At 42.2% G+C, this 16,743-nt stretch overlaps 1 protein-coding gene across 2 annotated transcripts in view; it reads left to right on the forward strand.

Moving 5' to 3' along the window:
* mapk14b (mitogen-activated protein kinase 14b) overlaps positions 1 to 16,743 on the forward strand; it is a 43,072-nt gene that overhangs the window by 21,073 nt on the left and 5,256 nt on the right. For both annotated transcript variants that reach the window (XM_034689299.1, XM_034689290.1), the window contains exons 2-8: positions 18 to 147; positions 6,344 to 6,402; positions 7,394 to 7,505; positions 11,051 to 11,080; positions 11,320 to 11,367; positions 11,818 to 11,932; positions 14,025 to 14,096. In XM_034689299.1, coding sequence (XP_034545190.1) covers positions 18 to 147; positions 6,344 to 6,402; positions 7,394 to 7,505; positions 11,051 to 11,080; positions 11,320 to 11,367; positions 11,818 to 11,932; positions 14,025 to 14,096 — 566 coding nt within the window. The remainder of the gene's footprint in view (positions 1 to 17; positions 148 to 6,343; positions 6,403 to 7,393; positions 7,506 to 11,050; positions 11,081 to 11,319; positions 11,368 to 11,817; positions 11,933 to 14,024; positions 14,097 to 16,743) is intronic.

Consider the following 16,743-nt stretch of genomic DNA (forward strand, 5'->3'; position numbering starts at 1 on the left):
CCCTGTGTGTTTTTCAGTTCATCGTTTGATGTGAGGACAAGCCTGAAGATAGCCGTGAAGAAGTTGTCCAGACCCTTCCAGTCCATCATCCACGCAAAGAGAACCTACAGAGAGCTGCGGCTGCTCAAACACATGAAGCACGAGAATGTAAGTCACCTGCAGTCGCCTCCTGTGTACATTGTGTGCATTGTTTGTAGTTTAGCATGTGGACATGAAGTTGTGCATGAGGGTTGCAGAGTATGTACTAAACTACTTACAGCTGCTTACATGGTGTGCTGTGTGAGTCCTTCATGGCACCCTGCTCCACCCTTTAGGAATGTGGCTGTGTGTCTGGAGATCATGGTGACACAGGAGCTGATCGGGAGCTTGAACTTGATAATTAAACTGGTTTAAACCTGAAGTTGAAGCCAGAGCCAGGGATGTATGATGGTTTATAATGGTTTAAAGTACCTGACAAGTTCTTTGTGTATAATTGACAGCCGTTAGTGATAATTGATGATATTAAACATCCTTAAAGGAATGTTAAACAATATGTGTTTGAGTACATAAAAATAACTTATTCAAGAAAAACAGGCCAGTGAAATCAAGAGAGCAATATTTAGACTATTTTAAAGTGTCCAGCTGGAATTACTTAGTAAAATTCTGCTAGGTTTTGCAGGTACCTTAGCTCGTCAGTTGTAGTCGACCGCTGACTCCTGACACTTTTCATATTCTGCATATTTTTAATTCACTGTTGTTGAAACAAGTTAGTCATCCAGCTTGGCTTGTTGTGGGGGAGAACGGGGTTGGTTGTCACACGGGTTGGTTGGCACCCTCGTTATATCTCGCCACCAGAGGGCGCTGTCTCTCAAATTGGGGTATGGACATTTCCAGAATTAGGATCAGAGCTCACCTACATAGTCTTCTCTGGAGTAAGACAGCTGAACTTGAGGTGAGAGGACTTTTTGTGTTTTTCATGTCAAATTGTAAATATTCAGCTCCTCAGTACTTTCTTCTAGGCTTTTAAACGATGGGTTTATAACAAAACAAGTGTTACCCTTACAAAGTGTGAGGGGAAAGCTATAGTTTAGATTTTAATTAGCTAGCTAACTAGTTGTTATATGGTTGTTAGCCTTGATGCTAGCAAAAAAATCCAGTTGGAGTTGGTCGTCACATTCTCTTTGGGGTTGGTTGTCACATGTAACAACCAACCCCTATGTTGGCAAAATCATGCATGGTGAAATGAGTTGGAGTGTGCAGACCCTACATTTGCCATCACTGTAACTCAGACAGTGACTGCATGTAGCCTAGTTGAGTCGGCCATTATTGTTCGGCCTGTTTGTTTTGTTCTTTATGTTGTTATATAGGCTGGCCTAAAGATGTGTTTCCTGTTCATGTTCCTTGATCATTTTATGTTAAAATGCATTAAGTTATGTAGGCCTATCCAGTGGCGGAGCCAGGGGGTGGCCATGGTCAGTGCAACTCAACTTTCAAATTTAGTTCTGCCTTCTTGCCTTTTTTAAAAATTATTTCTCCCATTAAAATACCATTTTGACAACCAACCCCATAGTGTGTGACAACCAACCCCATAGTGTGTGACAACCAACCCCATAGTGTGTGACAACCATCCCCATAGTGTGTGACAACCAACCCCATAGTGTGACAACCAACCCCATAGTGTGTGACAACCAACCCCATAGTGTGTGACAACCAACCCCATAGTGTGTGACAACCAACCCCATAGTGTGACAACCAACCCCATAGTGTGTGACAACCAACCCCATAGTGTGTGACAACCAACCCCATAGTGTGACAACCAACCCCATAGTGTGTGACAACCAACCCCATAGTGTGTGACAACCAACCCCATAGTGTGTGACAACCAACCCCATAGTGTGACAACCAACCCCATAGTGTGTGACAACCAACCCCATAGTGTGTGACAACCAACCCCATAGTGTGTGACAACCAACCCCATAGTGTGTGACAACCAACCCCATAGTGTGTGACAACCATCCCATAGTGTGTGACAACCAACCCCATAGTGTGTGACAACCAACCCCATAGTGTGTGACAACCAACCCCATAGTGTGACAACCAACCCCATAGTGTGTGACAACCAACCCCATAGTGTGACAACCAACCCCATAGTGTGTGACAACCAACCCCATAGTGTGTGACAACCAACCCCATAGTGTGTGACAACCAACCCCATAGTGTGACAACCAACCCCATAGTGTGACAACCAACCCCATAGTGTGTGACAACCAACCCCATAGTGTGTGACAACCTTCCCCATAGTGTGTGACAACCAACCCCATAGTGTGTGATAACCAACCCCATAGTGTGTGACAACCAAGCCCATAGTGTGTGACAACCAACCAGTGACGGGGTTGGTTGTCATAATGTGTCAGAGTGTCTTTGATAGTTAATTGCCTCTTTGTTACAATGAGTTGGCTTGAAATGTGTTTCCCTCTCATTTTCCAACACCTTAAGCTTCAATTTAATGTAGGACTGACTATTGAAAGATGTTTCGATGATGAGCAATCATCAAAACAGTAAAAAGTGTGACAACCAACCCCGTCTTCCCCTATATGCATTCATGAAAAGGAGACAAAAGCTTTGAGAAAAGCCGTCCTCTTGCTGATGCTGCTGCAGCCTGAGTCTGACAGTAAAAGTCCAGAAGTGGAAAGTAGTTTCTTGTTTGAGTTTCATGTTTTACCTTGCAAACAATTCACTAATGAACAAACTGGCCTGAAGCAACATGGACCGATCCTTAGTTGAAAAGGTGTCCATGTGAGAGATCAGAGCATGTTGTTGACTGCATTTTGAGCAGCAACTCCCCAAACAGGTTTGCAACTGCAACACCCTTTGTTTAGCCTTTTTGTGTTTAACTTTTGTGCCTGTTGCACGTTGTTCATCACACTGTTTCATATATCCTGTAATTGACTCTAGTTCCCCTCAGGGAAACTCTGCTTTGTTTTTTATTTTCCTTGCCTCTCTCCGTGTAATTGTAGGCACTGCCCACATACAAAACATAAACATAGCTTCCAGCTCCTATGGGCTGCTGCAGCAGCATTCAGCTAACACTGACCAAACAGTGAGAATCCTGCTTTGTTATGTAATATTAGTGGATACGATTTCTGAAGCTGAAGAGCAGCTGATGGGAGTCTGAGTGCTGTGTGGGAGCAACTACACTGCTGAATGATGTGTGTTAGTCACTGAGCAAGATGACATGTTTCTTTGGGTGCGTGAAGTTTGAGCTGTGAAGAATACACTCCAGGAATTGCCGTCTGCCTTAGTGATGGGTAGAAACAGCATGTTATTGGTGCTGACAGATGAGTGACACAGTATCAGTATTATCAACCTGCAAAGCATAACAATTTGAAATGACAGTCAAACACATGAAAACATAACTGCAGCTTTGAAAGTGAAGAGCATCTTAGAGCGGCTAGGATCGACGAAGCAGCAGATCTTGTAGTTAATTTGATTTCCTGTGAAGGCAAGTTAACATTGTGCCATACTTCTCACATCACATTTCCTGGAGCCTATATACAGGCGCTTATCTCACTACTTGAACTGCTTCAAATCTTGAAAAGCTGTTAAATGCTGCAGGGTGTGCTTGTGCTCTCTCTGCCACATGCATCAGTGTAGCTATTTCTAAAACAGGTTTAACATGCTTTGGATTAAACAGATTCAGTGCATGTATACATCGCTGTTCCAAATGCAAGATGTTGGTGTCCAAAAATGTCCCTAGATAACACAAAAATCCTTTTTCTTCTCAACATTTTGCTGCAGACAGCAGAGCTAAAGCTTACTTTTGATTTATAAATGAACATGTTGTCAGGTGCAGTTTCATCATACTGGGGAAAATTGCATAAAGCTGTTCTTTTTTTTTGTTTTTAATCATCAAAGTGTTTTATTACCTACCTATCCCTCCCTCCGAGAGGGATTCTGTGTTTTGCTCACGCTGTTGCCAGGAGACTCCCAGAGTTTTGATTTTGGAAGGCCTGTGTGGACCAATCAGCTGTTTGTTGTGGCATCAGCCCTCCAATCAGCTGTGAGTCTCTGTCCTGTGTAGGCGGGTTGCTCCAGTGTTATATACTTTTTTTATAAACCTCAGTCTCTGCTCTCCAGGGGGGGCGGGGGCAGGGTGGGCACTCATTGCCACTGGGCAACTGTCTGCCAGTGCTAGTGCATGAGTTTGTATGCATGTATATACTGAGATGTATGATTATCCTCAAACTGATTTTCTGCTTGTCTTCTTTTTCTTTTTTTTACCCAAGTCAAACCTTAAAATGAAATGCATCCTTCACACTGTTCTCTGTCATAAAATATTTAAAGGTGCTGCATTATTAATTAGTAAAAGCCTTTCAAATGATTAAAAAAAAGGTGTTTGTTGTAGAAATCAACCTGTTAGAACCACTGAAACCTATGTGACATATTGCTCCTCATGTCTTTTTTCATTTATTTATTTTTTATTTAGATTTTCCATAAATGCAAGTACACAGAGACATAAGACAATCAATAACAGAACTAGAAAAAGAAAGAAAAGATACAATATAATAGGAGACACCACAACACTGGGGGGTGGGGAGGTGCATGATAATTCCTAACCAATTCATGATGGGTGAGTTCAGATACACAACTAAACACCTAAGAGGCTGAATAGCCGATATAACAGCAGCAGGTAGACAACAATGAACATGACCATGAACACAGATAAATACAGTACCAAGCTCTTAACCCAGACCTCTCCTGACAATGTCCCAGAGCCCACTCAGACCTCAGTCAAATCTTTTAAAGGTGACATATCATGCAAAATCAACTTTTTAATGGTTCTCTACCTGAAATATGTGTCCCTGTCTACAAACCCCCTGAAAATGAAAAAGAATCCATTCTGCCCCTGTTCTGATTTCTCCACCTTTCTGTAAATGTGTGCTGAAACCAGCCGTTTCAGTTTTCAGTGTTTTTCATACGTCACAACGCCATCCGGTCTGTAACAGGAAGTCAGAGCTCGGAGCTTGTTCAGCCCATAGACTGTATAAAATACAACTCAACCCCTCCTCCGTTTTTCATTCCCTGCACACACGTGTGCTAACAAGGAGCTTAGGAGGGAGGCATGCTAGTTGTAGGCTGTCTTAATAAACACAAAGGTCGGTTTTACTCCCCACGTCTGCAGATTTGAAGATCTAGTGGATGATTTTTATTTATCATGGAAAAGTGCTAGCGCTAGTTAGCATAGCCACATAGCTACATGTTTGTAGCTGTGTACCAAGACACACGTCGACATGCTGACAAATAAAACAACAAGAAACACTAAATCTGTGACCAATCGTTCAGAAAGGTCCTGCTGCAGGCGCCTCTCCGTCAGGATCAGATTCTGGATCAGATTCAGAGGGTTGAAGTAACGCGGGTCTGTGAGCAGCCAACATGTAAACATTAGATCAAAGTGCTGGACAGCCGAGGGCACACCCACTTCCTGAGGGGGCGTGGTCAGAGAGCTCATTCTCATTTAAAGGCACAGACACAGAAAACAGCCTGTTCTGAGCAGGGCTGAAAAAGAGGGGTTTACAGGCAGACCAAAATCTGATTTCAAAGTGTTTTTATGAGCAATAAACTTTAAAGACATGTTTTGGGGACCTCTTAGACCAATATATGTTGATGAAAAAGAGCAGAATATGTCACCTTTAAGAGACCAGCAGCTCTCTCCATATTTAGCAGGTCTATGTAATCCACCAGCCAAGAATCCTTCATGAAGCATGCTGGCTTTCACTCCTTCCAGTTAAGAAGAATCAACCTTTTAACTGAAAGGCACCCGAGGGCCCACAGGCGTGTGACAGCAGGGCTAGTTTTAGTCTGGGGCTTATAAGCCCAAAATGCAAACAGAAGGGGAGAAGGGAAGAACAGTATGCAAAATTCCTGATGTCTTAAATGTGTGTTTGTCTTCTTCACACTCAGACACAGCGTTGGCACACTGCTGGTGCCTGCCCTGTCAGCCTGATGTACAAGCTGTTAGAGATAATATTAGCTGCTTCCTCTTTCATATCTGTTGTCGACCGCTTACAAGGCCAACCTAGAGCATGTCATTGTACAAATTAGTGTGCATTAAAACTGGAGGAGTACAAACAATGCTGCTTGTTTTGGCTAGATGAAGTTAAACTTTAGATATTGCACTGAATGAGAACAAATGACTTGGAGAAATGTCACACAGCTGGTCTCCTCAATGACAAAACAGAACCTTACTGGTGATCCCATGCTTTTTTTTATTAAAGCATGATAGCATTGTCAAACTGTAGGAATTTCTTCCATTCAAATATATAATGTTAACGTTCTGTTGATGTCTCTCTCTCTCTGCCTCCAGGTGATTGGTCTATTAGACGTTTTCACACCAGCATTAAGCCTAGAGGAGTTCAATGATGTGTAAGTCAAAGTTTTTTCCCCTGTGGGTTTTCCTTCATCTCCTTTTTCTCTTCCCTCCTTGGTCTCTCTCTCTCTCTCTCTCTCTCTCTGCCTCTCTCTTGTAACCAGATAACTTTCACATCAGCACATGAGTGCAATATTAATGCAACAACAAAACTCGAGGTTACAAACCAATCATAGTTCCTCTTATGCATTCACGTAATGACTCATGTCGCGCTAAACATGTAGCAAGGTGAATGTAGGGTGGACACGTGCACCATACACATCACAGCTAGTCTCCATGGTAACAGCCACCTGGCAGTCTCTGGGAGTACAGTGTGTGTGTGTGTGTGTGTGTGTGTGTGTATGTGCCCACAATATTCAATCAGTGTCCTTGATTTCTCCACACTCGGTGACGCCATCAGCATGTTGCACATTTCTGTAAATGTGTGGCAAAAGCTTCACAGGCACATTTGGGCACAAGCACAGCGGTGCAGTCGCACAGTAAAGATATGAAACTTTCCTTGACATGTGACCATAAGAGAAGTAGGAAACATGAATCCTTCTGCCGCTAGGCAAGAGAAGAAGCAGACGCGTGCACACGATCACAAGCGAGCCAATCAGAAGTCTCCCTGTAGAACGAGGTCAGATAAAGCAGATGCATCATAAACGGGCACATTTACACTCAGCTGATGTGATCACCATAAAAACATTCCACTGACAAGGAACAAGATAACACCCTTACTGTCTTCTCTCTCTTTTATCAGTTTATTTTCCCCCTCTTCCCTTTCTTTCAGTTTCTGGGTTATGCAAAATAAAACCCACTTCATTCTCTTCAGTATATGCTAAAGTTATATAGAGTAGTAAGTACTCTGAACTAGTCATTTCTGCAGATAGCATTAAAATGATTTCACTAAGTAATAAGTTATAATAATAAAAAGTGAAAGGAAGAACAGACATACACATGCAAATGACATCTCACATCTAAACGGCTGTACTCTGTGATTTGCAGCTACCTGGTGACACACCTAATGGGTGCAGACCTCAACAACATCGTCAAGTGTCAGAAGCTGACTGATGATCACGTCCAGTTTCTCATCTACCAAATCCTCAGAGGCCTAAAGGTGAGTGACACAGATGATTCAGAACCATGTCTAAAGTGTGTTACTGTTTGTTTCAGACTGATGTTATCACAAACTGGATGTCATGATTTACCACGCAGCTATCTGCTTTATCACTGGAGCCCCGTTCACCACTCACCACTGTCCACCACCTGTACTCTCAGCTGAACTGGCCCTCACTCCACTCTCACAGACAAACACACTGGTTTCTATTCATATACAAATCCCTAACCCTGTTATATCTACAGTAACTAATCAAACTTTATCAAACTCATCACACCCAAAGCCTGGACCTCCTTTGGATGCACCTCCTTCCAGTGTTCCTCTGGAATCACCTGCAACCATCCCTAAAGCTGACCTCTCTCCTTCCACTCACCACTTTCAAAAACTTAATACATCCCATAACTCAACATCACTGCACTTCCTTTTAAATGCTTTAAGTTGTTCACTGCTGTCATATTTGGGGCCCGAGCACCGATGGTGGCGAAGGCCCTATTGTAACCCTAAGGCAGGGGTGTCCAAAGTGTGGCCCGGGGGCCAATCACGGCCCAAGGTCCATTTATTTATGGCCCCAAGCTTCCATCTTCAAATGTGTTATTTATAGCACAGAAATTAATCACATTCTGAATCATCTGTACATTTGCAGTTTCTTTCAAGTGCACAAACAAAACTAAAGTCAATCCAGAAACGTCTCAAAAAGCTTCATATGGACTATTTATATAAAAGCCAAAGCTCTGGGAATTCTGCAAGACAGCAATAAAGAAGAAACACAAGAACTCTTAAAGCTGACAGGTTTTCAAATTAATGTTTTCATCATGATGTGAGAATGTCAATAAAAGTTCAGAAGACACAAAAGAGGACACAAGACAAGATCAGTGTGTTGTGTATTTTTGCACACTCATCGGGCCTGGTAAAAATTGCAAGTTATTATAGGTCTTGTAAAAGAAAATTCTGTAGCGCCCCCTAGAGGTAAAAATAACACCCTACGCATCGAGTTTTTTGAGCTACATGCATGAAAAATCTTATACATATTCATGGCATCAGGACGCACAAAAAGTCAGTGGCAGCCATATTCAAAACTCAACAGGAAGAGCGCCACCTAGTTTTGAACATGAAAAAATGGGCCAAAATGGGTCCGTACAAGGGTGCATACTTTTGCTAATTTCTCCTAGAGCTTTTCTCCGATTCAGTCCAAACTAGGCTCATTCTATAGTAAACCCATTGACGATTAATACAAAGTAAAGGCATTCCGTTCAGACGAAAGTTGTGGGCGTGGCAGACTTTGGGGCGGGGCATAAAAAAAAAACGTCGGAAAATGAATTTTTGTGACTTTAAAATGCACGTAATCTCACCTCATCCAACACACTCATCAGTCCTGGGAAAATTGAGACATTTTATGGGTTTCGAAAAAAATGTGCTCACTAGCGCCCCCTACAGTTTCAAAAACCCCTCCCCATAGGAGTTATTTTGAGCTAAATGCTTGAAAATTTTTTCCACATATACATGGCATCAGGACGCACAAAAAAGCCTCTTGCACCCATATCCCAAACTCAACAGGAAGAGCGCCACCTAGCTTTGAACATGAAAAATGGTGTCAAAATAAGGGTGCATACAAACGCTATTAACTCCGAGAGCTTTTCTCCGATTCAGTCCAAACCAAGGTCAACCTATAGTAGACACCTTGACGAGAAAAAATTATCACAACAAATTTTGATCAGACTTAAATGTGGGCGTGGCAGGCGTTGAGGCGGGGCATCAAACGCACATACAGCTTTGAATGTAAAAAAAACGGGGCCAAAATAAGGGTGCATACTTTTGAGAGCTCCTCCTAGAGTTTTACTCCGATTCAGTCCAAACAAGGCACATTCTATAGCAGACATATTGATGATTAAATTATTGTTAAAGGAATTCTGATCAGACTAAAAATGTGGGCGTGGCACTCTGTCAAGTTTGGAGGTTTTCTTGGCAATCTGCCAGAAACTTGGAACATTTGCACCACCTAAGGCGGTATATACTCTCAGATCTAGCTTACGCATCATGTGGTGGCAAATATCAGATGGCGGTTTACGTGTGGCGGCGGCTCACGTAGGCGGCATCACTTGGTGCAGTGATCCGCTCCCATGGCTTTTCCTATCACTGCTATGCAGATGATACACAGCTTTTCCTGTCTTTCCCACCTGACGACACAACTGTCTCAGCCCGGAGCTCATCCTGCCTTGCTGACAATTCTAAATGGATGAGGGAACGTCACCTACAGCTCAACCTGTCCAAGACTGAGCTTATTATCATTCCAGCCAGTCCCACTATGGACCCACAGATCAATATCCAGTTTGGATCACAAAACCTCATGCCCACTAAGTCTGCCCAAAATCTGGGTGTCATGATCGATGACCAGCTAACCTTCGGGGTTCATGTTGCCTCGATTGCTCGGTCCTGCCATTTTTCCCTCTATAACATCAAGAGGATCAGACCCTACCTGACAGAACACGCAACACAGCTTCTGGTTCAGGCTCTTGTAATGTCACGCATTGACTACTGCAACTCTCTACTGGCAGGCCTCCCTGCATTCACAGTTAAACCTCTGCAGATGATCCAGAACGCAGCAGCAGCACGTCTGGTCTTCAACCAGCCTAAGACAGCTCATGTCACTCCCCTGCTCATCTCACTACACTGGCTTCCAGTTGCAGCTCGCATCAGATACAAAACTCTAATCATGACTTACAAAGCAGTCACCAAAACCGCTCCAGTTTACCTGGAACCCCTCATCCAGGTCTACTGCCCTTCTCGCCCGCTACGCTCAGCCTCTGAAAAGCCCCTAGTGCTTCCAGCACATAAGGCCTCAAAATCACTAGCTGGACTCTTCTCTTCTGTTGTCCCTAAATAGTGGAATGAATTGGCCAACTCCATTTGATCTGCAGAGTCCCTCTCTACTTTCAAAAGACAGCTAAAGACCCAGCTCTTTAGGAAGCACTATGCACTTAGCTAGACTGTTCTCCACTGTTGTCCCCAGTGGCAGATCATGTCTTCCAGCTACAGTTGACTCACACTGTCCTGCTCTACTCTGGGAATCTGTGTTCAGGTCTTGAGTGACCCAGCACTTGGTACTTTGGTCATTATTGTGGTGATTTTAATTGTTGATGATGATAATGGAAGGTCTTAAATGGTTTGGTTGCTTCATTGTAGATGTTCCTTATTTACTTTTGTGCATTGCCTTTACACTGCTTGGCAGTACATGCACCCAAATGGACTTGAAGCTCTTTGTTCCTCTTACTGATCTTGTTTCCTCTTGTCTAGATCTTTGCTTGTGTTGTTCTTGTTCTCGTATGTACGTCGCTTTGGATAAAAGCGTCTGCTAAATGACATTGTAACATTGTTACATATGGGAAAACATACACAAACAGAATTAATTATGATGTCAATATAAACACTTCAGATGAATTAAATCCAGTGTAGTTGTGCTGTGTTTGAATTAAAAGTAGGATTTAGGTTAGATATTGCTTTTTAATTCTAATAATCATAATTGGTATTGTGTTTTTTTCCCCCTACAGTACATCCATTCAGCAGATATCATCCACAGAGTAAGTCCAGACTGTCTATGTTTACACTTCTGCTCTGAAGTCTGATAAAGCTTAGTAAAGCATGTGTCTTGTTTGCTAATTAAAAATTGTTAGCCACTCTTTCAATCATGTTGCTCATTTTAAGAGGGGCAAAATGATGAATACCACATCAATACATTTTATGCACGTGTTGTTAACATTAACACACCTCTATGATCCCGGTCTTTGACTTTTCTTTCATCCTCTTTTTTTCTCTTCAGGACTTAAAGCCCAGCAATCTGGCTGTGAATGAAGACTGCGAGCTCAAGGTGAGGAAAAACTGATTTAATAATAATGATAATACATTTTATTTTGGGCGCCTTTCAAATCACCCAAGGTCACCTTACAGATAATAAAAACATTCATCATTAAAACATCATAAAAACAAACAAAGAGTAAAAGCTAGGGAAGTGCTCAGAGTCCATTTAGAGTGAATATGCCAGTTTGAACAGGTGAGTTTTGAGTTGGGATTTGAAAGATGTTATGGAGTCCGACTGTCTTATATGTGTGGGGGGAGGGAGTTCCAGAGTCTGGGTGTTGAGCAGCTGAAGGCTTGGGCAGCCATGGTACTGGGGCGTGACAGTGGAATTGTTAGTAGTCCAGCAGACTACTAGATTTAAACAAGATTTGCCATCTTTTGATTTGCATGATCATACAGACTAGGATGTGTTTCTCTCTTTTGCCCTCCTAAAAATAATAATCCCTCCTCTCCTCCTCAGATCCTGGACTTTGGTTTGGCGCGGCATACAGATGATGAAATGACCGGCTACGTGGCCACCCGGTGGTACAGAGCTCCAGAAATTATGCTCAACTGGATGCACTACAACATGACAGGTACACACACACACACACACATTAAGAGTGTGTCTTCATCTGTGTGTGTCATTTCATATTTCAGTTGACCACAGGAAAGTTGTTCTGTAATAGCCTTGCTGTCGTCACTGCGTGTCAAGGGTTGTTGTGATTTATAAAGTATCTCTAAAACTCCATTACTTCAGCAGATATATGTAGCTTTTTTTATTCAGAGGTAGAACTTCTCAAGAGTTTCTGACATAATAAATGATGAGTACTATTATAGAGAAACTAGGCCAGCTTTTCTGTTTGCCTGTAGATTCAACAAAAGGATAGGTTGCAACATGGGCCAAAGCACAAAAATCAGTTGTGTAACACGGCTTTGAGGTGCTGGCACAATTTTTCAAATGATGTAGATACTGGCATTAATTTTTTCCTTAAAGGTGCAGTGTGTAGAAATTATACTTAATCTTGCTCACCCCTCATGCGGTGTAGTAACGGTTCAGGACAGTTGAGGACAAGAAGCTCCTGTGAAGCATGAGAGGTACGATCCTCCACATGACAAGTTTACCATCAATTTAAAATTATTTTGCACCCAACAGCCACTCTTGTTCTTTACCTGGCCACTCACTATATATATGCCGTTTTTCCCTCTATAACATCAAGAGGATTAGACCCTACCTGACAGAACACGCAACACAGCTCCTGGTTCAAGCTCTTGTAATGTCAAGCATTGACTACTGCAACTCTCTACTGGCAGGCCTCCCTGCATTCACAGTTAAACCTCTGCAGATGATCCAGAATGCAGGAGCACTGGTCTTCAACCAGCCTAAGACAGCTCATGTCACTCCCCTGCTCATCTTACTACACTGGCTTCCAGTTGCAGCTCGCATCAGATACAAAACTCTAATCATGACTTACAAAGCAGTAACCAAAACCGCTCCAGTTTACCTGGAACCCCTCATCCAGGTGTACTGCCCTCCTCACCCCCTACGCTCAGCCTCTGAAAAGCGCCTAGTGCTTCCAGCACACAAGGCCTCAAAATCAAAATCACTAGCTGGACTCTTCTCTTCTGTTGCCCCTAAATGGTGGAATGAATTGTCCAACTCCATTCGATCTGCAGAGTCCCTCTCTACTTTCAAAAGACAGCTAAAGACCCAGCTCTTTAGGAAGCACTATGCACTTAGCTAGACTGTTCTCCACTGTTGTCCCCAGTGGCAGATCATGTCTTCCAGCTACAGTTGACTCACACTGTCCTGCTCTACTTTGGGAATCTGTGTTCAGGTCTGGAGTGACCCAGCACTTGGTACTTTGGTCATTATTGTGGTGATGTTAATTATTGATGATGATAATGGAAGGTCTTAAATGGTTTGGTTGCTTCATTGTAGATGTCCCTTATTTACTTTGTGCATTGCCTTTACACTGCTTGGCAGTACCTGCACCCAAATGGACTTGAAGCACTTTGTTCCTCTTACTGATCTTGTTTCCTCTTGTCTAGATCTTTGCTTGTGTTGTTCTTGTTCTCGTATGTACGTCGCTTTGGATAAAAGCGTCTGCTAAATGACATTCTAGCATTGTAACATTGTAACATATACATATATGCCTATGTTACTAGTTTCCCTGTTTTGTACTATGATAGAAACAGTGCATGATGTTGGCCTACATGGAAGGAGATGTGCTACTATGTAGATTTAAAAGGCTTATTCTAAGTTAACAAAAACAAAACAAGTTTTATATTCAGGTGATTCTTCACTAGTGTACTCAAAGTACTTTATTCAATTTGCACCAAGTCTGTTTTGCTAAATACAGCTAACCACTGCACACTAAACCTTAACTTTATCCTTTTTAAAAATGCATTGCTTTCAAATATTAAATAGTTGAACATATATGGTAAATAGAAGGACAACACAGCAATGCAAATTAACCAGATGAAGTTACAAAATAGAAATCACAAATCAATAATCAACTGTTTTAGAAGATTCTAGGAAAAACAGCAACATGTTGAATTTAATTTGCTGCAGGTATTCAGGGGCCGTGCATTCAACACTGACATAACTAATGAGTTATAATTCATTTGATACTGAATATGAGGCATCATAATCTAAAGCATGTTTATTTTCATTACATGCATCAGTGGATATCTGGTCGGTGGGCTGCATCATGGCTGAACTACTCACCGGACGGACGCTCTTCCCTGGCACAGACCGTATCCTTCCATCAATGTTACTGCAATGCAAAATGGAAATGGCTAACCTGCACTGTTGGTGTTTGCTATACCTGCAGGAGTTGTTAGATGAATGCATACTGCTCTTTTTTTGTATACACATGACTAGAATTAAGGGTTTCTTGCATGAGATTTATTGTTCCCTGTCTGACTCTCACACAATACAACACACACACGCACACACACACAGGTTTACCCACTCTTGAGCTTGGCTGGGTATTGACTTTGGTGAGCTGCATGCCAGAATACTAAAGTGTTAGTGTGTGTTTGTGTTTGTGTGTGTGTGTGCGTGTGTGTGTGTGTATGTGTGTGTGTGTGAGAGCATGTGATCAGAGTTAGAGTCCCCTGTGGCCTATGACTCAGCTCTGCCCACTTTGGTCTCCACTGTTTCTCCAAGATACAGCACACCTTCCCGTTTCCCTCCCACAAAGCTTCCCATGCACATCAGCAGAGCAGAACAATGTTCGATACAAAACACACAGGAAGATGCTGTGTGATGAGGAAACCCACTCGCACACACTCACACACACCTTTTTAGTCACAGAGGTTGGCAGATAAAACTGAAGTCCTGGTCCTGTTGAAGGGCAAACACAAAGACTTACTGTGGGTTCATGTGTTTGTGATTCCTGCTAAGAATTAATCCCACTTCTTCACTGCATGGTTTCATTATATACATTTGAATTTGCACCTCTCACTGAAGGTAAATCAGCTCCTGGTGGAGCTATCCTCATAAGAGTTAAACACACAAAGTCTAAAGGTCTATTCCAATCCTGCACTTTTTCAGGCGTAGTACAGTGTGCTGGAGCGGTGCACAGATTGTTTTCCTTTTAGTGTTAATCTACTTATGAAGTCTAGTTTTAACTTTTTAATGATCATGGTAGTTCCCCTTGTAATAGAGAAGTCCCATATACCTACTCGTGATAGACTGATATGTTTTTTTCAGGGCAAATACAGATACCTTTTATTAGTAGTCAAGGAGGCTGATAACTGATATTTGGAGGTGATATTCATTTGCAGTAAAAGGGGAAAATATTGGCGTCAAAATGTTAAATGATACAACACTTAACTTTGTTTAAAGGTGACATATCATGCAAAATCGACTTTTTAATGGTTCTCTCCCTGAAATATGTGTCCCTGTCTACAAACCCCCTGAAAATGAAAAGAATCCATTCTGCCCCTGTTCTGATTTCTCCACCTTTCTGTAAATGTGTGCTGAAACCAGCCGTTTCAGTTTTCAGTGTTTTTCATACGTCACAACGCCATCCGGTCTGTAACAGGAAGTCGGAGCTCGGAGCTTGTTCAGCCCATAGACTGTATAAAATACAACTCAACCCCTCCTCCGTTTTTCATTCCCTGCACAAATGTGTGCTAACAAGGAGCTTAGGAGGGAGGCATGCTAGTTGTAGGCTGTCTTAATAAACACAAAGGTCAGTTTTACTCCCCACGTCTGCAGATTTGAAGATCTAGTGGATGATTTTTATTTATCATGGAAAAGTGCTAGCGCGAGTTAGCATAGCCACATAGCTACATGTTGGTAGGTGTGTACCAAGACACACGTCGACATACTGACAAATAAAACAACAAGAAACACTAAATCTGTGACCAATGGTTCAGAAAGGTCCTGCTGCAGGCGCCTCTCCATCAGGATCAGATTCTGGATCAGATTCAGAGGGTTAAAGTAACGCGGGTCTGTGAGCAGCCAACATGTAAACATTAGATCAACGTGCTGGACAGCCGAGGCCACACCCACTTCCTGAGGGGGCGTGGTCAGAGAGCTCATTCTCATTTAAAGGCACAGACACAGCAAACAGCCTGTTCTGAGCAGGGCTGAAAAAGAGGGGTTTACAGGCAGACCAAAATCTGATTTCAAAGTGTTTTTATGAGCAATAAACTTTAAAGACATGTTTTGGGGACCTCTTAGACCAATATATGTTGATGAAAAAAGCGTAATATGTCACCTTTTAAATGCCTTTAAGCATATTTTTCAGATTTGCAACATGTTAAAGGTTTTTGTTTTTATCTTAGACAATAGACATCCTTGTTTTAACATTCTAACACAAAGTGCAGGGAGCTCCCAGACTCAGCAGCATGTCTTATAAAGTTAAATGAAAACTTGAACTTATAAATAGTTTTCTACAGTGAATAAAGTTTTCCAAAATGTCAATATCACTGAAATGTAAATATTTCACTTATCTTTGTTTTAAAGGGATATTTCAGTGTTTTTGAAGTGGGTTTCAAAAGTATGAGTTTTTAATCACTAGTAATTGTAGGGGCCGCAATGGATGCTGCTCAGCTCGTCTCCTGTGATGAGAAACTGCAGGAGAAATGGAACGCAACCTAGGCTACGGTTTCTGCAGACGGTGTCATTTCTGCAGCGTGAAAAGGCCGATGCTGATATGCGTCAAAATGCCGAATATCGGTGCCGATAATCGATCAATCCCTAAATCCTACGTCCTGATGTGGTTCAGTTTGGTGAAGCAGACCACCAGTATAACCAAATGACTTGTAACAGTCATATAGCAGCTCAGAAACTCTTCCATGCTGTGTGTGTATGACTCTGTTTCATCATTTTTTTGGTGCTATTAATCAATGACTTGATAGGAAGAGCTCCTCCAATTTGTACAGCATA

This window comes from Notolabrus celidotus, chromosome 1 (assembly GCF_009762535.1).
Source record: "Notolabrus celidotus isolate fNotCel1 chromosome 1, fNotCel1.pri, whole genome shotgun sequence".
Taxonomy (NCBI): Eukaryota; Metazoa; Chordata; class Actinopteri; order Labriformes; family Labridae; genus Notolabrus; species Notolabrus celidotus.